Genomic DNA, 22,407 nt, shown 5'->3' on the forward strand with positions numbered 1-22,407 from the left:
GAGAGTATGGGGGAATTTATTGGTGTTTTCTTTGCGTTTCTTGAAGTTCAGACTACTATGGTTGTTAAGTTTTTATGAAGCTATATATGAAGGAAGCTCAAAAGATGAGATTTACTAATATATGATTTGAACGTGATTCTGCCTTGGTTTGTGATGCATTTATTGTTAGGACTAATGTTACGTGAATGCTTGGTAATCAATGAAATACTTGTTTTAATTACTTGAAAAAATCAAGTTTAAGATTACTCATATTTTCCGTAAAGAGATGTGTGCGTTGATAAGTTAGCTAATTTAAGATTTATTCATAGCAAATCATTAGTTTATTTTTAATATTCTTTATAAATTGATATATTCTACCTATCGTTTTTGTTAAGTTGTAATTCTGTTTTTAAGAAGAAATCTACCATTTTTTTTCTTTAATTCATTATAAACATGTATATACATATTTTAATTTTTTTATTGATCGATTAATTCATCCAAATTTTTTTGAAGCAGTTGAAGTAAAGAAGGAAGTGTAGCGACGAGCCTTATCCGCTGCTCCACCTTGTGCTCTGCTCGTGGGCACATCATCAAAAGGATTAACATTCAAAGTTCTTCTTCTGCGAATCCAGCTTTCATAGCCTCTACTCGACATTATGCTTTCAAATTCAATGTTACTTGCGTCTTCTCTGTTTTCACCCTTACCTTCCACTCTCATCTGTCCCCACAAGCTTTGTTCTTCCTTTAAAACCATCTCAAAACAAAGCCACGCATTTCTCCACAAAAACCCCTTTCTCTCGCATCACTTGAATTTGGGTTCCAAAAGGGCCCTTTCTTCAGTTTGTTTCTTCAACGCTGGAGACAAGGCACTCTCCTCTCTTGCCCTTTTTACTATTTATTTATTCCTACGCAATTACTTTCCAAGTTCACAAGTTATCGTGGGAATAGTTGCCTTATGCGCTTTAATTTCCGTGCATGTTGAGTAAAAATGTTTGATTTTGGATGCTACTCGTGACCGGCTGAAAAAACGAAGAATTAGAAGAGTGTTTTTTTTTTAAAGTGAGTATATGGTGATTGGGATTTTAGTTTATTCAATACCAATTTACCATCATAATATGATTCCCTTTGCATGTCTGAATTGAGTGTATTTCAGTGAAACTACGAGTTAGAGGTCTTTATGTTGTTTGTTTTTGTTTACAATAATATATGAAAAATTTAATTTCGTAAATTATTTGTAAAGATCTTTTGTTTTGCCAATCAATTAGAAGTCTTTCTATATATATTTTTGAAGTAATTATTAGATAGGTCAGTAATCTTATCATGCATGGCAATGTACTATTGACGATAATGTAAACAACTGTAATATTATCAATACATTCTAATTAAATTCTTTATAAACAATTGTGTAAATTACTTGTATCGTTCTTTTTCTTTGTCCGTTTTTCAGGAATCAGAACTGGAATGGCCTATACTCAGGCGATGGGAGGTGCCTTGGGAATGGCAAACAGTTTCATTGACCTCTCTTGCTTGTGGATTGGGGTGTGTTCTGAGTAGCTGTTGTGATTTCATATCAAACTTGAATTAATGCAAATCTACTGAGAAGATAACATTTAGGGACTTCTTATCTATATACTGTCAATTGATTTACATGTTAGTATTGATTTCTATGTTACTGTTTGAGTTGTATTTTGGGCCATTAATTTATTCCCAGGCAGTTTTGTGTTGACAGGTTTGACTGAAGCAATTGCTCTCCCATATCTTGGGATCAAACCTGATGTGCTAAGTTTAGATGACAAGGCAGAGATACTTTTGTTGGATCAGGGGTATGCTACTCCTCTGGACTCTCTTACCTTTGTAATTTTTGAAGTTGGTTGGTAAATTGTGAAACTACATCCACATTTGCTTCTGAATTGTTTTGGATGGGTCATTGACTTGCAAAGAAGATGAGAAACAACATTTTATGTAGCAAATATCACATGATGTTCATGGAAGTGTGCGATACACATTAGATTTTTAGGTTGTCATCCTTTGCTCAAAGCCTGCGTCCTTGTTAAATGTCTGAATTCTTACTTTGTAACATTTGCTTTTATTGAATTTTAGAGCAGAAAATTCTTAGAAATTTGAACTTTAAGACTAATTCAATATCATAAAACCGGTTTGTAAGGTGAGATTTACATTTATTTATATACTATAATTTGGTTATATTTTTAGTCAATGTGAGATCTCTAATACACTTCTTTACATTCAATTTTGATACTATTAGAAAATGGATCACAAGATCGGTTTGTGATGAGTTTGCACCCACTTATATATTACAATTTGACTATATCACTAGTTAATGTGTGATCTCCATATAGTCTATATAAATATAGGCTCTTGATAAACTTGGGGGACTTTTAGTAGGAGGTCAATTTTTTCCTACTACGGAATTATACTTTCTAGGAATCACAAATCTTGAGAATTAAGATTCTCAGGAATGACCAAAGTATATTTTGGTTAGCAAAAAGTATTGTTGGTGATATTTATATAAACTTTTTAGAAATCAAAGAATAATATGTTATTTTTACTGAAATCTTTAATTTGCTACCACAGTTAATTAATGAGTAATATGGTATTTTTTTTTCAATAAAATTTTTATTTTCACTGGGGAAAGTTAGATTTCCATCTCATGAAAATGTTTGTGGGAAACTTGGCCAAAAACCATTATCAGGAAAACTACTTTTCCAACCTCAGATTCTTGGGGAAAACTAAGTTTCTATTTTGTTGGCTAATATTGTTGGAAAGACACCTTAATTATGGTCACCCTAGCCCTACCTTTGTTGTGACTTCTTTGGGGGGGTTTCCTTAATTGTAGCTCATTAGTGGTGGTTTAGTGCCACATTGACAATATGATTTAAATAGAGGTTATAAAGTTTGGCCAATCCTTATCTTGCAAGTTGATATTGCGAGGAACGAATTTGGTCCCAAGTCCAAATTCTATGATGAATCAAAGCCTATTCTACATTTTTTATTGGATTACTTGCATTTGCAAAACTTTACAACCCTGCGTGTGAGGGCAAGTGTCAAGAGGCCACCTTAATTTAGGTGACTCCTAGTCTGCCTTATTTGCAACTATAGAGTGGTTTAGTTTCACGTCGACTAAAATATAACTTAAATAGAGTATATAAAGTTTGGACAATCATTATCTTGTAAATTGATTTTGTGGGATTGACTTAGGTCCTAAGCCCAAATTCTAGGAAATATTAATAGTGTGGAACTCAGTAGATATTGATACTCACGAATACTAAATAAATTGTATCATTTGATATGTGAACATAATATTTCTCAAGTGCATTAACTATTATTATTAGGGTAAATAGTTGGTGCAATATGACAAGTATTGACGTCAATCTTTCATTTTTAGCACAACAAGAAAAAAAGTTACAGATCTTAGTACAAAAACTTTAATTCGGTTAATTTTGTTTGAGCTCGGTTAATAGTTAAGGTAATTGATGTGTTTGGTCTTTAGGAATTGTCATGTGTGTTTATTAAAGGGAAAATAAACGTTAATATGCAATTAATCTTGAAAGGAACCTTTTACCCTTTGCCTTTTGCTTTATAAATTTGAAATCCTTAGTGGTTCTTTCTAGGTTAATTGCATAATAAAGTTAATTTTTTTCTTTAATAAACGCACGTGATAATTACTAAAGGCCAAACACGTTCTCAATTATATTAACCATTAACCGAGTTCAAACCAAACTAATATAAATAAAGTTGTTGTACTAAAATTGTAATTTTTTTTTCTTACTATACTAAAAACGAAATATGTCAATACTTGTTGTAATGAACTGACTATTTACCCTTATTATTTCCTGCAGCTTTGGCCTTTCTACCAGTACCTAATAATTATTCCAATTTTCTTTCTGGTGTTAAAGACAAAGTACATAAAGTTTTCAATTACTTTCTTATTTTCTCCTATTATTTGTCTTGGCAGCATGACAACTGCTGTTGTTCTTGGAATAATTTATAGTGTTGCCAACACTTTCCAGCCACTTCCTGAAGACTTCTTCAAATACGGTATTATCATTTAAGAACCTTTCAGTTATATCTGGGAATAGGCAGAGGTTTCTAATGTGAGCAGTATTTGCGTGGGACTGTGAGTATAGTGCCTATAGGTTCAACAACCAATCTAGAGTTCAAAAGCTCAAAATAATATTAAGATAACTTCAGCATGGATTTCAATACAATCTTGATTATTATTTTAATACATCTGGAGTTGTTGATTGACTACAAATATAGGCACTATGCTCAAGCAAGAGTTATTCTTCAATGTTTGTATTAATGATTGGCATCAAACCTTAAGGCTTATAAAAGTATTGTTAATTTAGCGAAGTTCACTGCTATCAACACGAACCAGTTTGTGCCTTGATGAACATGCTGTATCTCTGTCCTGTTGCATCATGTTGGTTTAAATCTCATTTTAATCCGATGTTTAGTTTGCTATTGGCTTCTATTAGAAGAATTAGAAAGCACTGATGCTTTTTCCATTCAATGGTAAAAACATGGTTACAGATACGAGGGAGCCTTTCAATCTTCAAAAGGGTTGGCTTTTATGGGCAGGAGTTGGACTTGTTGGTGCCATAATTGCCATTGCATTGACTGGAGTTGCTGTGTCTTTCTTCAGTGGAGAAACCCCACAAAGAGAGGTATATTTTTCAAATTTTACTGGCAGATGCAGATGCATTTATTAGTTTCTACATGTTAAACTATTTTTGATGTAGCATGGGAGGACGAAATTTAGGGTCGCTGATTTTCAAATAGCACTAGTATTGAGTCAGTGATCTTAGAATTACATCACAACTGTTTATAGTATGGTTCCGACTTGCCATCATGGTATGGATCGTCGTAGCTAACTAAGCATATCTGTATATCTTCCTTATGTACCTTAGCAGAACTAATCTTTCTTGATAGGATTGCTACTTTGTTCTGTTAAAGTTTGCCTTATATGATACTGTTTAATTTTTCTGGACTTAAAGGTATCTCTTATATGCTTCTATAATCTGCTTTTCAGACTGATGCTCTTGTTCGCTTGCTTCCATTAATTGGATCTTCAAATCTCAGGTAATTTAAGATATTTAAAATATGGTTTATGCAGCCAAATTGCAGTTGCAGAGGTATCTAAAACCATAACATTGTGGTGACAATTGCAGTCGTGGACTGGAATTTCAGATCATAGTTCCCCCTTCTATTAATGAAAGGAATTTGTCTAAAGTTTCCATCTAGGTTCTGTATCCTAGATTCTTAAGCCAGTGATTGATTGTGTTTATTTTCGTTGTAGTACTGCCTGCTTGGTGGGTATCACAGGTGTTCTTGCTCCACTCCTTGAGGAGACTGTATTTCGAGGATTTTTTATGACTTCTCTGACCAAGTGGTATTGTTTCCTTCATATATTTCCCTTTCTATTTGACACCCGTTGATTTGTTGCTTTTTTTTTTTTTTTTCTTGTTGATTTAAGCATTCTTTTATTACCATGTATCAGAATAATTCGTGTTGAAGAAACTGAAGCTTGCCTTGAAAGTAGAACTTTTTCTTTTTGAATTAGATATGCAATGGGAACATAATTGAACACAGGTTTCAACAAGTGCAGTTTCAGCTATGCTGTAGTTAGTTAGTCTTGTATCCTTGACAAAAAAGGGAAAAATTGATTAGAATGTAAAGTGAAGTTTGCATTGTGCTATCTAGTTGCTATTTTTCCTTCCAGTTAAGTTTCTGACCATATTGGAGTATTTAGACTCATAATTTAGGTGGTAGTTCTTCAATCAACTTAGGGAACTTTAATATATGGAGTTTTACCGTTAAGATATTTGATGCATGTATACAATGAGGCCTGGGAGGGTTGGTCTTTAGATATTTTTAAGATCCAATTTCTAGTTCATAAAACTCCAACTAGTTCACTACTCGTTTATACACAAACTTGAGCTTTCCAAAATACTGTTCACGTAGGAGAAAATAGAGGTTTCTAAAATGAGACTGCTAGACTCCAGAGATAGACAATGAAAGGGGGATAATTGGAAAGTAAGAGAAACAACAACCTATTGCTTTGTGTATGTACAAGTGATTAGTGATCTTTAGGAAAAATGATTAGTCAAGTATTCTGAACATTTCTAAGAACAGTATCATGATAAGGTCACAATTTTGGTTTATTTCTATTTTTAATGTGTAAACTAGTAGTGTGTTAGTCTGAGTTATTTGGATTAGCATTGTTAGGCTAAATCACAACTTGAACTTTCTCTTATGCTTTCTTTGTGAAAAATAATCTATATCTGTGAATATACTTGTTTGCAAAATTTGTAGATTTAACTTAATTAGATGCTTCATGAATGCCTCAACTCGGTTGTTTAAGTATGTTTTGTGAATTGATTGTTGTGCAAATTTTCTCATTCACCACCTTCACTGTAGGGTTCCTACACCAGTTGCTGTTGTCATTAGCGCCAGTGTGTTTGCCCTTGCACATCTCACTCCTGGAGAATTTCCACAGTTGTTTGTTCTCGGTATCGTACAAATACATGATAACATCTTCAGATATGGAAATAATGAATTGAGTATACAATAACTTAATTTGATAAAGGGGAAATGTCATTTTTATGAACACAAAAATTCAATCCATTTTTTGATTTTAGAAAATGTTTTTGTTCATTTACATTTTCTGCTGTTTTCATTATTTTCTATACAAAATTGAAAATATAAAACAAAGTGAAAACATTTCTGTAATTATTTGTATAAAAAGAAATGGAAATAGAAACGTGTACTTTCTCTTGAAAGATGCTATTGTTATTCCGAATACTCCAAAGAAAATAACAGGAATTTGTGGCATACGCAGGGACTGCTTTGGGGTTTTCATATGCTCAAACTCACAACCTTCTCACTCCCATCACTATTCATGCCTTTTGGAACTCAGGAGTGATATTATTTCTTACTTTTCTGCAGGTATTAATTATCACTCCGTGTTTGCAAATTCTGATAGTTTTTACAATCATCTTTTATTCAATATTAAGAATACTTCTTCTGCTGTTTGTAATTATAGCTTCAAGGGTACGATATCAGAGAATTGTTGCAGGCAACTTGACGGAAACATTCTCTCCCTTGCATGGATGTGGAGCATCATGTAAAGTTTAGAATAGGCATCCATTATTTTGTCTATCTGCTCCCTTTCCCTGTTGTAAAACATAATCAGATTGTTGTTTCAAACAGTGAAGTAAGAAAAGATTATTTGATGAATGACAGTTAATATATATGATATCAACTTTGAAATTTTCAGCAGGCATGGTTGGCAAGAACTAGTGCTTGGTTTGGATATCCAATTTTGAATGAAGTATAGTAGAATGAAATGGAATAGAATAAGTTGGTTTGGATATCTATTATGTTCAACTTAACCTATTTCAACACTCACATTGTTTTTATGATTGTGCATTGGAAAGTGCAAAAACTCAATTCAATTGCAATCCAATAGGATTCCAAACACCCTAATATGGTTGTTGGGAATTTGGGATAACTCACTTGAGTCAGTTTACGAGTTAGGAATTTGGATAGTTTTAATGAAGTTGTAGGATCAAACTTTGTTTTCGTTATTTAACACAACAATTGTATTAATCTAAAATTTTCAAATATAGATATCATGATGTATTTGATATATATATATATATATATATATATATATATATATATATATATAACATTTTGTCCCTAAAAACACATATCATATCATAGATGTATTTGATATCACATATCTAAATTTTTTTGTTCCTATATTTTCACGCGAAATTAATTTTCGTTCTTAGTCTAAATTTTGTATCTCCTACATACTTGTAGTAAGAAAATTATTGGTATGAGTTCTTACCAGTTTTTTTGTTTACATAGCAAATAGATTTTCAGTGTGCATTGTGATGTTAAAATATTTCATGTTAACTCATTAGTGACATAGATTTTTATAATATTATAATACATGTGAATGTTATCAAATTGTAAATTGTAATACATGAAAATTCTTGTTACGTAAAAATAAATATCTATTTCAATAATTTTCTTACTACAAGTATTTAAGAAACTTAATTTTGGAAAAAAAAATCAATTTCGCGTTATAGTTCAAGAATGAAAAACATATTTAATTCCAAAAAAGTTTGTGGGTTTTGTGTTGGGTTTTATTAGACCTATGTATTTGATTATATATGATTTGCTAATTAGAACCTTATTCGGACATTAATTTCATTATAATTATTAGATGTTATTGGATCAGCTAGTTAGTAAAGAAATCAAGTAGTATTAGATTCATAGTATAAATAAGATTTTGTTGACCTTTATAAATAACTTTTAGACTAATTTAAAATAGAAGCTTATGCTTATTGATAAAAATTCTCTTAATGTTTTTTCTTGAATTTTTTGTTATCTTTGAATTATTATTTTGATATTTTTGAACTGTGAAGTATTTTCCATGTTCTAATATCCTCACAATGTTTTCCATTTTTTCATTTATTCCATAAAATTTGATCATATGTGAAAGAGAACTACTACTAATTCACTTTGTTGGGAGTCCACGGTACAACCAGTTTAACGGGTTTCAAACAACTGAAATAGTAAAGCTATGCAGCGCCCAGATATGATATCCATGAGCGTCATTGATCATGGAACTGAGCAGATATTGAATTTGAAGTAATACAAGCACGTGAATTCACAATGTTCCCTGCCTTTGTTTAATTTTTTATAAGCATTACAAGATTTACTCTAAATCATCATGTACAAGAGACTCTTTGTTGAATAGCTTAGTCACATGATCTAACCTGAAAAAGAAAAGACTTTCTACTAGGAGCAATTTAATAGTGTTAACACAAGTTAAATTGTCTAGTACATGTTTGTTTTAATTGTCTTAATCATTATTGTTATAATTTGCTTTTTTTTTATTCTCCGCTTGATTTTGAACAAATTGTCTCTTTACATTTTCTTTTTGTCATTGACACACTTCCTATATCTTGTGAGTGATTTGGTTTTGTTCCTAGTACATATGCAAAATGTTTAACCAATGACACATGTGCTTTTGAAATTTCTTCTCCATACACTTCACCCACATTTTCAAATTTTTCTACACAATGTTAACACAAAATAATTAACATTGACAACTAGCCTTGCATTAAATCATTACACTACTATAGAAATAAAATTTAAATGATGTGAACATTGCTTGTTATTTACAATTGTGCTCTAATTCAAGTGTGCAACAATTAAGTTTCATATTAAGTAGCATAATAATTTAGGTGTGCAACAATTAAGTTACATATTTCAACTTACAATTTCTATCCATAATTCAAATATCTATACTAAAATTATAAAAGTTAACAAGAAAAAAAATATAAATTTTAAATCTATTAAAATAAAAGCAAAATTACTTTTTTTACTTACCATAATTTCTTCTCCATTAGGAATACATCAAGTGTTATCAGATCTCATACATGTAGCCTTCCATACTTTCATTGCATTCGGTCATTCCTCACTTTTTAATTCTTCTTTCTATTGAAAACAAGTAAATAAGGTAATGTAATTATACATTAAATAAAAGAACTAAAACAAACTTGTATATGTGGAACATAAAGAAATCATATAAAACCTATATAAAATTTGCACAAATTTCTATATATGAAACATAAAAGTAATATTACCAATTCAAATGTGTTTTGGACAACTGATTTTGTGTCAATAATTGATCTAATTTCTTGTTTACTTCAACTAGCTTTATTTTTCAAACTCTTTTCCTATAAATGTAGAAATAATTTAATATTATAATTCATAAAAAATAAAATTCAAATTTAAGATATATAAATAAAGTAACCTTATCTTAAATTTGGAATCATTCCATTTGTTATGTATTAGCCAATTCCAATCTTCGGGTAATACATCATGTGGCCTACCTTTGTTTTGGAGGTATTTTTTTTATACAAATGGTGATGTCTATTTCTATATTGCTTTTGCAACCGTTTCATTGCATGTTCTTTATCCTCTTCCATCAAACATAATGCATCCTAAAGCCATGAAGTTAAAAACAATACCAAATAATCAAAATATATAAATAAAAATTAATTGAGTACACTTACATGAATAGAGTAATACCAACCTTCATATGTTTTCACATTAGAGTTAAATCATCTTCATATATCTTTTTCTAAGTTTTAACTTGTAAATGAGCCTTTTGATGTATAGATATTTTGCATGTTTTCCACAAAGCTTAAAATAGGGAGGGGGAAATTGGATGTCAAAAGTATTTCCCATTACCATTAACTTTTCTCTTTTCTTTGAGAGTTTTGCATTAATGGTATGCCCACGTCGCTTCTTAACAACATGTTGACCTAAATTAAATTAGGAAAATAAATCTATACCAATTTTAATAATTATTTATTCAATCTAAATAAACAAGTACAAATACCTGTACTTGTTTCATGTTGCTCAACATTAACCAACTCAGAGACATTGACCCTTTTAGAATTTAATTTTAATGGTTTTGTTATCTATAAAATATGAAAGTAAATAATCATAAAAGTTTAAGAATGAGTTACCCTGTCAACCTAAATTAGATACATGTTACTTGTGTAATTAAACTAAAAATAAAAATTTATACATTTTAAGAATCTCATTACATACCTTTTTTTTATTGTATTTTTCATCTTCACTTGAATATTGAACCTCTTCTAATTCTTTGGTTCTATACTCTTCATCTCTTTCTTTTCCCTTCTTTTTCTTGGTATTTTGAGTTAGGACTTTCAAAGAATAAGCTAAATGTGATAATCCGAAAGCCTATAGTTTTGCTTTGTTTTCTACAATTCTTTGTAGCCTTTGTTCTTCTTATTTAGACATGTCTCATGCAAACAAAAAGCTAGGAAAACAAGAAATAATAAGCAATTCACATCATTGAAATAACAAGCATTGTTCACATCATTTACAACTTATTTATATAGTAGTGTAATGATTTAATGCAAGGCTAGTTTCCAATGTTAATTATTTTATGCTAACATTATGTAGGAAAATTTGAAAAATACATCCACATTTGCTTGGTTTTGTTCCTAGTACATATGCAAAATGTTTGACTAATAGCACATGTGCTTTTGAAATTTCTTCTCCATACACTTCACCCACATTTTTCAAATTTTCCTACATAATGTTAGCACAAAATAATTAACATTGACAACTAGCCTTGCACTAAATCATTACACTACTATATCAATAAGTTCTAAATGATGTAAACAATGCTTGTTATTTCAATGATGGGAACTGTTTGTTATTTCTTGTTGGCTTATTTATTTTAGTTTAGTTTATTATTTGACTTGGCCAAGTATAAGCTAAAGTTCACTTTAACGTAGATCCATCTTCAAGTGAGAAAGCATCCTAGCTTTTTGTTTGCAGGAGACATGTCTAAATAAGAACAAAGGCTACAAAGAATTGTAGAAAACAAAGCAAAACTAGAGGCTTTCGGATTATCACATTTAGCTTATTCTTTGAAAGTCCTAACTTAAAATACCAAGAACAAGAAGGGAAAAGAAAGAGATGAAGAGTATAGAACCAAAGAATTAGAAGAGTTTCAATATTCAAGTGAAGATGAAAAATACAATAAAAAAAGGTATGTAATGAGTTTCTTTAAACGTATAAATGTTTATTTTTAGTTTAATTACACAAGTAACATGTATCTAATTTAGGTTGATAGGGTAACTCATTCTTAAACTTTTGTGATTATTTACTTTCATATTTTATAGATAACAAAACCATTAAAATTAAATTCTAAAAGGGTCAATGTCTCTGAGTTGGTTAATGTTGAGCAACATGAAACCAGTACAAGTATTTGTACATGTTTATTTAGATTGAATAAATAATTATTAAAATTGGTATTGATTTATTTTCCTAATTTAATTTAGGTCAACATGGTGTTAAGAAGCGAGGTGGACATACCATTAATGCAAAACTCTCAAAGAAAAGAGAAAAGTTAATGGTAATGGGAAATACTTTTGACATCCAATTTCCACCTCCCCATTTTAAGCTTTGTGGAAAACGTGCAAAATATCTCAAGGTTGAAGCAACTATGTGTATAGGTCAAAAGACTCCTTAATAAGTTAAAACTTAGAAAAATATATATGAAGATGATTTAACTCTAATGTGGAAACATATGAAGGTTAGTATTACTCTATTCATATAAGTGTACTCAATTAATTTTATTTATATACTTAATGTATTTTGATTATTTGGTACTTTTTTTTAACTTCATGGCTTTAGGATGCATTATGTTTGATGGAAGAGGATAAAGAACATGCAATAAAACATTTTCAAAAGCAATATAGAAATAGACATCACCATTTGTATAAAAAAATACATCTAAAACAAAGGTAGGTCACATGATGTATTACCCGAAGATTGGAATTTGCTAATACATAACAAATGAAATGATTCCAAATTTAAGATAAGGTTACTTTCTTTGTATATTTATATCTATATCTTAAATTTGAATTTTATTTTTTATGTATTATAATATTAAATTATTTCTACATTTATAGGAAATGAACTTAAAAAATAAAGCTAGTCGAAGTAAACAAGAAATTAGATCAATTATTGGCACAAAATCAATTATAAAAACACATTTGAATTGATAATGTTACTTTTTTGTTTCATATATAGAAATTTGTGCAACTTTTATATCGGTTTTATATGATTTCTTTATGTTCCACATATACAAGTTTGTTTTTGTTCTTTTATTTAATGTATAATTATATTACCTTATTTATTTGTTTTCAATAGAAAGAAGAATTAAAAAGTGAGGAATGACCGAATGCAATGAAAGTATGGAAGGATACACGTATGAGATCTGATGACACTTGATGTATTCCTAATGGAGAAGAAATTATGGTAAGTAAAAAAAGTACTTTTGCTTTAATTTTAATAGATTTAAATTTTTTTTTCTTGTTTTCAGGAATGTGGGATTTTCCCGAAGGGTTGTAATGCGTCGTTTATTGCTCTTGTCCCTAAAGTGAAGGATCATGTTATGATTGACCAATTCAGGCCTATTTCTCTCGTGGGAGCTATGTATAAGATCATCACTAAAGCAATGTCACATAGTATCAAGAATGTCTTGCCTTTGGTTATTGATGAAACTCAGTCAGCTTTTCTGAAAGGAAGGGGGATGTTGGAAAGTGTCCTAATGGGCAACGAAGAGATTGAGGAGGTACGAAGATGTCGGAGGAGTGGAGTTTTCTTGAAAGTGGACTTTGAAAAGGCATATGACTCGGTTAGGTGGAGCTTCTTGTTGGATATGTTGCATACGATGGGGTACCATAGTAAGTGGATTAAGTGGGTACAAGGCTGTCTGGAGTCGGCAACTGTGTCGGTTTTGATTAACGGTTGTCCGACAGAGGAGTTTAAACCTTCTAGGGGTCTGACGCAAGGTGATCCTTTGGCCCCTTTTTTATTCCTTATTGTTGCCGAGGGGTTGGCGGGTCTATTCCGTAATGCATTAAAGGAGAACGTGTTAAAAGGAGTGAAGGTGGGGAGAGCGCAGACTGAATGCTGTACAGTTTGCTGATGACACTTTGTTTATGTGTGAAGAGTCTGTCTCTAATATTTTTACAATCAAAACAATCTTCAGGGTTTTCGAGCTAGCTTCAGGCCTCAAGGTTAACTTTCATAAATCAAAGTTTGAGGAGGAGTGGAGTTTTCTTGAAGGTGGACTTTGAAAAGGCATATGACTCGGTTAGGTGGAGCTTCTTGTTGGATATGTTGCATAGGATGGGGTTCCATAGTAAGTGGATTAAGTGGGTACAAGGTTGTTTGGAGTTGACAACTGTGTCGGTTTTGATTAACGGTAGTCCGACAGAGGAGTTTAAACCTTCTAGGGGTCTGAGGCAAGACGATCCTTTGGCCCCTTTTTTATTCCTTACTGTTGCCGAAGGGTTGACTGGTTTAGTACGTAATGCATTAAAGGAGAACGTGTTAAAAGGAGGGAAGGTGTGGAGAGCGCAGACTGAATGCTGCATGTTACAGTTTGCTGATGACACTTTGTTTATGTGTGAAGACTCTTTCTCTAATATTTTTACAATCGAAACAATCCTCAGGGTTTTCGAGCTAGCTTCAGGCCTTAAGGTTAACTTTCATAAATCAAAGTTTGAGGAGGAGTGGAGATTTCTTGAAGGTGGACTTTGAAAAGGCATATGACTCGGTTAGGTGGAGCTTCTTGTTGGATATGTTGCATAGGATGGGGTACCATATTAAGTGGATTAAGTGGGTACAAGGCTGTCTGGAGTCGGCAACTGTGTCGGTTTTGATTAACGGTTGTCCGACAGAGGAGTTTAAACCTTCTAGGGGTCTGACGCAAGGTGATCCTTTGGCCCCTTTTTTATTCCTTATTGTTGCCGAGGTGTTGGCTGTTCTAGTCCGTAATGCATTAAAGGAGAACGTGTTAAAATGAGTGTAGGTGGGGAGATCGCAGACTGAATGCTGCATGTTATAGTTTGCTGATGACACTTTCTTTATATGTGAAGAGTTTGTCTCTAATATTTTTACAATGAAAACAATCCTCAGGGTTTTCGAGCTAGCTTCAGGCCTCAAGGTTAACTTTCATAAATCAAAGTTTGAGGAGGAGTGGAGTTTTCTTGAAGGTGGACTTTGAAAAGGCATATGACTCGGTTAGGTGGAGGTTCTTGTTGGATATGTTGCATAGGATAGGGTTTCATAGTAAGTGGATTAAGTGAGTACAAGGCTGTTTAGAGTCGACAACTGTGTCGGTTTTGATTAACGGTAGTCCGACATAGGAGTTTAAACCTTCTAGGGGTCTGAGCCAAGGCGATCCTTTGGCCCCTTTTTTATTCCTTATTGTTGTCGAGGGGTTGGCGGGTCTAGTCCGTAATGCATTTAAAGGAGAACGTGTTAAAAGGAGGGAAGGTGGGGAGAGCGCAGACTGAATGATGCATGTCATAGTTTGCTGATGACACTTTGTTTATGCGTTAAGAATGTGTCTCTAATATTTTTACAATCAAAACAATCCTCAAGGTTTTCAACCTAGCTTCAGGCCTCAAGGTTAACTTTCATAAATCAAAGTTTGAGGAGAAGTGGAGTTTTCTTGAAGGTGGACTTTGAAAAGGCATATGACTTGGTTAGGTGGAGCTTCTTGTTGGATTTGTTGCATGGGATGAGGTTCCATAGTAAGTGGATTAAGTGGTTCCATAGTAAGTGGATTAAGTGGGTACAAGGTTGTCTGAAGTCGGCAACTGTGTCGGTTTTGATTAACGGTAGTCCAAAGAGGAGTTTAAACCTTCTAGGGGTCTGAGGCAAGGCGATCCTTTGGCCCCTTTTTTATTCCTTATTGTTGCCGAGGGTTTGGCGGGTCTAGTCCGTAATGCATTAAAGGAGAACATGTTAAAAGGAGTGAAGGTGGGGAGAGCGCAGACTGAATGCTGCATGTTACAGTTTGCTGATGACACTTTGTTTATGTGTGAAGAGTCTGTCTCTAATATTTTTACAATCAAAACAATCCTCAGGGTTTTCGAGCTAGCTTCAGGCCTCAAGGTTAACTTTCATAAATCAAAGTTTGAGGAGGAGTGGAGTTTTCTTGAAGGTGGACTTTGAAAAGGCATATGACTCGGTTAGGTGGAGCTTCTTGTTGGATATGTTGCATAGGATGGATTAAGTGGGTACATGGTTGTCTGGAGTTGGCAACTGTGTTGGTTTTGATTAATGGTAGTTCGACAGAGGAGTTTAAACCTTTTAGGGGTCTGAGGCAACGCGATCCTTTGGCCCCTTTTTTATTTCTTATTGTTGCCGAGGGGTTGGCGGGTCTAGTCCGTAATGCATTAAAGGAGAACGTGTTAAAAGGAGTGAAGGTGGGGAGAGCGCAGACTGAATGTTGCATGTTACAGTTTGCTAATGACACTTTGTTTATGTGTGAACAGTCTGTCTCTAATATTTTTACAATCAAAACAATCCTCAGGATTTTCGAGCTAGGTTCAGGCCTCAAGGTTAACTTTCATAAATCAAAGTTGTCAGGTATCAAGGTAGAAAGGAATTCCCTAGAGCTATATGCAAGAACTCTTAACTGTGGTGTTATCCAGATCCCGTTTAAATACTTGGGGATGCAAGTTGGTGGCAATCCAAGGAGGAGGCAGTTTTTGGAACCAGTTGTGGACAAGGTTAAAACCAGACTTAGTGCCTGGAAAGGGAAATGCCTATCCTTAGCTGGTAGAGTATGCCTGGTTAAGTCGATTCTAACCTCTATACCCCTGTTTTATGTTTTTCTCTTTAAAGCCCTACATGCAGTCTGCCACAAAATCTCTAGCATTCAGAGGAGATTCTTGTGGACAGGGGGTGACGATCATAGGCATATCTCTTGGGTAAGCTGGGAAAACGTGTGTAAGCCAAAGGAGGAAGGGGGTTTGGGGATCAAGGATATTAGAATATTCAACTGTGCCTTGCTAGCAATGTGGAAATGGAGGCTGCTGAGTGAGGAAAAGGGGAAATGGAAAGACATTTTACTATCGAAGTACAGTCCTGGTACAGTAAGTAATAATAAGACTCTTTCTTGGTGGCGGAAAGATCTATCAAAGGTGTATGAGGAGGGAGAAGAGGAGGGATGGCTTCAAAAACATGTAGCTTGGAAGGTCGGGTCCGGGGTTAAAGTTAGATTTTGGGAAGACGCTTGGGTGGAGAACAAAAAGCTTAAAACCTTGTTTCCCAGGCTTTTTTCCGTCTCCCTGGACCAAGGAAAGACGGTGGCTAAGGTAGGTTCTTGGGAGGATTCAGATTGGAATTGGTGGTTAAGGTGGAGAAGAGCTAGGTTTAGTTGGGAGAGTGCTATGGAGGGAGAATTGCTTAATCTCATAACAGGGAAGACCTTGAGCAAAGAAGCCAAGGATACTTTAGTTTGGAGTGGGGATCAGAATGGTGATTTTTCAGTGAAATCTGCTTATCTGAATTTACCTCATCAGCATGTAGGCTTTTCAAATGAAGTCTTTTCTCTTCTGTGGGAAGCAAAAGCGATGCCCAAAGCCCTGGTAACTGCATGGAGGATCTTACTTGGACGCCTTCCAACTTATGATAATCTCATTCGAAGAGGTTTGGTAGTCACCTCTTCGTCCTGCGTGTTTTGTAATGGGTCTGAAGAATCGGCACAACACATCTTCCTGGATTGCATCCTTGCTCAGAGTGTTTGGTCTTTATGTTTTAGATGGATAGGCATATTGTTTGTCCAGCATAAGGACATTCTAGTCCACTTTGAGAGCTTTCAGTTACCACACTTCACAGTTAGTCAGAATCTGTGGGATCAAAGGAACTTGATTGTTTTTAAGCAAGGGGTAGCTGATGCTGATGAAATTGTCCACCTAGCCCAGTTGGCAGCGTGGCTAATGTTGAAACATGGGGCCTTCCCTTTCGACTTCGCCTTCTCGAATTGGATTCTTAATCCGGGTATCTGCTTACAGAATTGTCGTTAGTGATGGTGATGAGGGCCAAGTTCTCCTTTTGGTATGTTGAAGGAATACAGGTAGAATGGGAGCTGCATGTTTTAGTGAGCTGGAATAACGTCTAGATTGATGGGCTGGTGCAGGAAATAGCTAGATAGGGTGAATTATTCATCTATCAGTTGCCTGAACAGAAGCAAGTTTGTGTACGAGAAGTATGAACATATGAAGACACGAAGCAGTGGAGGTGATGCATAGATGGAAATGTTGCGGTTGCAAGTGTTGTGAATGCAAAGCAGTTTGTGTAACAACTGTGGAGTAATACAGAAGCTAATTTGTAGCCTAATGGAGTGTCACACTGCAAATTTCCAGTTTGTTCGATGGCTGGACTGTGCTCAATTAATTCTGTTAGTGTTAGAAGAATAAAGTGCAAAATTATGATGATTTGGTTGTGAGGTCAATCATTAGCCTTTGGTATGTTCTGTGCTGGTTTTGCTAAGGGTAATTTTGTTGAGCACGTGGTGAGCAAGCTAGGTTGGATCAAATAAGGGTACGTGGGATGGTAGACTAGTGCCCATAACAGTGTTTCAATCACAACAGAGTGGACTCTGACGTGAGCAGGTCCAGCAATTGGTTTTGTGAAGGACTAGCAGTTTGGCTACTGTTATGTGTGAATAATCCCCTGTTGGGGGGGGGGGGGGGGGGGGTGCGTAAAGGTGAAGCAGAACAACTAGGAGGAGGTTCAAACGGGTGCAAGCAATGCTGGAGTTAGGTTGACTATGAAGTTTAGCGTGAACAACATGTGGAGGTTCTGAAGTGTCCTGGCAGTAAAGGAAATCATGGGAGGATGGGGCATGATGGTTTTCTGGTACGAAGGATGGGGAAGAAAGAATTCTACTGAGGAGAAACATGTGTTTTATGCTATAGCTTCAACTATAGGGAGTATAGAAGCTATATAGTGCTTGAGAGTTTGGGTTTGAGAAGAGGACAAACCTACAAGCAGCAGGGTTTTCTTTAACAGCTTTTAATAATAGGGTGTTTATGGGTGTAGCCTTGTATATCTTTAGCAATTGGTTGCTGCTGGTTTTTTCTGGATCATGGTTTGTAATGTTGACTATGGATCCCTCCTGTGAGGAGCTCGGTTTTGTATATGGGTTGGAATAACCCTTAAGTATCCCTTTTAATTTTATTTTATTCTTTGCTGATAAAAAAAAAACTTTTACAATTTTAGTATAGATATTTGAATTATGGATAAAAATTGTAAGTTGAAATATGTAACTTAATTGTTGCACACCTAAATTACTATGCTACTTAATATGAAACTTAATTGTTGCACACTTGAATTAGAGCACAATTGTAAATAAAAAGTTCACATCATTTAAATTTTATTTCTCTAGTAGTGTAATGATTTAATGCAAAGCGAGTTGCCAATGTTATTTAATTTGTGTTAACATTGTGTAGGAAAATTTGAAAAATGTGGGTGAAGTGTATGGAGAAGAAATTTCAAAAGCACATGTGCCATTGGTTAAACATTTTGCATATGTACTAGGAACAAAACCAAATCACTCACAAGGTATAGGAAGTGTATCAATGACAAAAGGAAAATGTAGAGAGACAATTTGTTCAAAGTCAAGTGGAGAATGCACAAAAAAGAGCAAATGATTTAGAGTGAGGAATGCATAATCCAACAACAAGAAGAGGCTAACATTCAACTTCAAAGTGAATTGAAATCTCAAAGTCTATTAATTGAGGATAAAAACTTTTTGTGAAAACTCAACATGACCAAATGAAACAAGAGATTGAAAGGGAGCTGAAACGTCAAATGACTACTTTATTAGGAGTTTTATCATTTAACAATTCAAATGTTCCTTCACTAAGTTGTGTTATTATTTAAGTTGTTCCATTACTATGTCTATAATTACATTTTACATTTCTAAAATATTATTAATTATTTTTTTATTGATATTAGTGGTTTATTTTGCATGATCAAAATTCTTGAAGATATTAAAGACCATTTATTGTAATTTTTCAAATACTTGTGTAGTTAAATGTTATGAAGTAGAATTAAATCTCATCTCATATATGCATGTTTGAATTTATTGTTGGATATTTTAGTTTTTATCAATTTGAATGTAATGAATATTTTATATTTTCATTTAAAATTTTAAAAAAGTTATGTCTATTAATTGTGATATCATATTTATTTGTAACAACCATACACTGTCAAAAGAACTTTTTTTTGCACATTTCACATACTCTTCGGCTTATACAAAAACACCAATTTGAGTGTGGTTGTTGTGGCTGAACAAGGAGCAGAACACATGGAGACAAGGTTGGAAGCAAGGGTGTGCAAATATTATTATTATTATGTAAGTTGAAATTTTTTATGCCCCTTTGCTTTTTATGCAGTTTTGTTTCCTATTTGCTTTTGCTGCTGTAGTTTATGTTGTTTTTCTAGGATGTTTAAACTTCTCACTATGTTTTTATTGTTATTCATATAATTGGGTAAATGGGGAAGTATTAAGTCTACATGTTACCATTTCTTGTTTACCCATTAACTCCTTGAAGTGTCTTGCGAAGTCGATCATGCATTTTACTGCATTGGTGTTGTATTATGCTTGTTTCACTCATTCTGTATCTATTCAAATGGTTTCAGCTTGTGTTCTCGTCTTCAGCAAAATAGGAGAGGGAGGTTTTGGGGCCGTCTACAGGGGATTTATAAGAGGGTTAAACACTCATGTTGCCATTAAGGGTAAACTAGTTATTATTTAGTTAGATAGTTAAGGGTAAAATAATTATTTAGTTAGAATACAAAGCCTCTAACTGACAAGATATATCACAGTGGTTCATAAATTCAGTTCACATAGTGGTTCATAAATTCAATACACAGAGATACAGTAACTGCGTACATGATGCAATCAAGCTTACAAAGCTTAAAAGATATAGACTTCAAGATAAACAATAATTATATAGGAGTAGCAAGCGTTCCAAATTTTTTATCTTCATAAATATGTATGATAAAATCCTTCAGAAAAAAAATAAATAGCAGAAAATATGATTAAAAACTATAGATCTGTTACCTGTACCCCAAATAGTGAGCTTTAATATTACTACCAACTGTAAAAAAGTGTATCTTGAATTCCACAGCTTAAATTATTAAAGAACAACCAACAACTCAGTATGCAATGATGGCACAACAAATTACTCTGCAGAACCTGTACAGAAATAAAACAAATAGAAACAATAAATAATGACTAAAAGTTGAAATTGAAATTAAAAAACAGGAAATAGAAAAACTCTACTTCATTTGAAACCCATAAACCTGTATAATGCTACTGCATTTGTTAAATAGAATCAAAAGGAGCCACCCCTAAACCTTAAATGGATTTAAATCTGTATAATGCTACTGCATTTGTTAAATAGAATCAAAGGAGCCACCCCTAAACCTTAAATGGATTTAAATCCCAAATTTCATAGTAAAAACCCTAATCTATAAGAAAATCAAAAGAAAAGAGATGACTTACTGTTCAGAGTATTTTGATTTTGAAAACGAAAAAGACTTTCAAAGTGAAATGCGAATTTGCTATGGTTCATAAGCACCTGCACCAAAAAACTGAAAACTGATATATTTTGAAGACTGCCAAATAAATGCGCATAAAACTTTTCTTATAGCTAAAAAGAACGATTTCATAATTAGTTACAATTGCAGTTAACATTTTTTATCATTTAATTTGATATATAATTTATTTAACTATTTATGTTGTTCTATGCTAATAAATAATATTTATATTTTTTAATAAAATAATATTTGTTTTTTATTTTATTTTATTTAGAAATAGGTGTTGATTATATTTTAAATTAAATATGATTATGTTTTTATTTTATTGTTTATTATTTTAATATATTATGGTGTACATAATAAAAATAATAATTATAATTAAATAATTCTATATTGCAATGTTAATAACAAGTTTTATTCTATATTTTTTAACAAAATTAATAAATTGATAAACTTGTTTTAAAAGAGAACAAATGCAGGTTTTTTTTCATTAGTGGTCTAAATATTAATTTTTTATTCCTACTACCCGATGATTTTAAAATATTGAGAGTTAGGTTAATTGTTTCCGATATATATATATATATATAATTATCTACAATGTTAACAACTTAAATATTAATATATACATAATAAATAATTTTGTTATAACTGATTTATTCAAATTTATCTTTCAATATTTTAATTTATAATAAAATTAATTTATTCAAAATTATCTTTGAATATTTTAATTTATACTAAAAGTCTATAAATATATATTGATTATTTAGAAAATATTCACTTAATCCTTCTCATTTCATACTCATATACTTACACTCTTAAATTTCTTTACTTCCTATCCTATTGACTTAAGCATTCAAGAATTGTGAATCTTTATTTCTCACAATTCAATGACCATTCTTTCAATCGATTTTTTTAAACCACCACAAATTATTCACGCTCCTACTCTATAAGAACCTCCATTAATTTTATTTCACTTTATTTTCTAATATAAGAGTTCAGACTTATTATTCTCTATATTTATGATTTATGTATGATAGCAAACTTTATAAACTAATCAAATGCATTTTATAATAATATATAATCATATTATGTTGTTAATAATAACTTAGTAAATATAATCATATAATTATACATTATGATTTTAATAACATATTTCACTAAACAACTAAAAACTATAATATATTAAAGATAATGATAAACTTTATTTTTTAAAATATGCATGCATCCTCAAATTTAACAATATATATAAATATTGCACAATAAACCGAAATATTTATAATATATTTGCAGAACAAATGTAAAGCTTTGCATTGATACTATATTAAAATAGTATAAACTTTAGAAATGAAAAGTCAATAATTTTATAATAATAATAAAAGTTGTGGAGTGATATTATTATTTTTAAGTTGGGGAGTTAAATAG

General features: G+C 32.5%; 1 protein-coding gene and 1 long non-coding RNA gene across 2 annotated transcripts; one reads left to right on the forward strand and one right to left on the reverse strand.

Annotated features, from left to right (window-relative positions):
* Nucleotides 1-461: 461 nt before the first annotated feature.
* LOC137817133 (uncharacterized) lies at nucleotides 462-7,278 on the forward strand. The gene is made up of 10 exons (XM_068620371.1): nucleotides 462-845; nucleotides 1,427-1,518; nucleotides 1,695-1,802; nucleotides 3,953-4,035; nucleotides 4,531-4,664; nucleotides 5,030-5,079; nucleotides 5,297-5,389; nucleotides 6,418-6,509; nucleotides 6,839-6,945; nucleotides 7,043-7,278. The coding sequence occupies exons 1-10, from the start codon at nucleotides 636-638 to the stop codon at nucleotides 7,082-7,084; spliced, it is 1,011 nt and encodes a 336-aa protein (XP_068476472.1). The 5' UTR covers nucleotides 462-635; the 3' UTR covers nucleotides 7,085-7,278.
* Nucleotides 7,279-8,542: 1,264 nt separating this feature from the next.
* LOC137817134 (uncharacterized) lies at nucleotides 8,543-21,110 on the reverse strand. Its single transcript, XR_011081922.1, has 3 exons — nucleotides 20,951-21,110; nucleotides 20,507-20,641; nucleotides 8,543-9,516 (listed from the first exon to the last, which is right to left on the reverse strand). It is a non-coding gene; the product is annotated as an uncharacterized lncRNA (long non-coding RNA).
* Between the last annotated feature and the right edge of the window lie 1,297 nt (nucleotides 21,111-22,407).

This window comes from Phaseolus vulgaris, unplaced genomic scaffold, assembly GCF_000499845.2.
Source record: "Phaseolus vulgaris cultivar G19833 unplaced genomic scaffold, P. vulgaris v2.0 scaffold_17, whole genome shotgun sequence".
In the NCBI taxonomy this organism is placed as follows: Eukaryota; Viridiplantae; Streptophyta; class Magnoliopsida; order Fabales; family Fabaceae; genus Phaseolus; species Phaseolus vulgaris.

Coding starts and splice junctions, on each gene's coding strand:
- LOC137817133 (XM_068620371.1), top strand. CDS start 636: ATGCTTTCAAATTCAATGTTACTTGCGTCTTCTCTGTTTTCACCCTTA. Junction 1,519..1,694: donor TCTCTTGCTTGTGGATTGGG/GTGTGTTCTGAG, acceptor ATTCCCAGGCAG/TTTTGTGTTGACAGGTTTGA. Junction 6,510..6,838: donor TCCACAGTTGTTTGTTCTCG/GTATCGTACAAA, acceptor TGGCATACGCAG/GGACTGCTTTGGGGTTTTCA.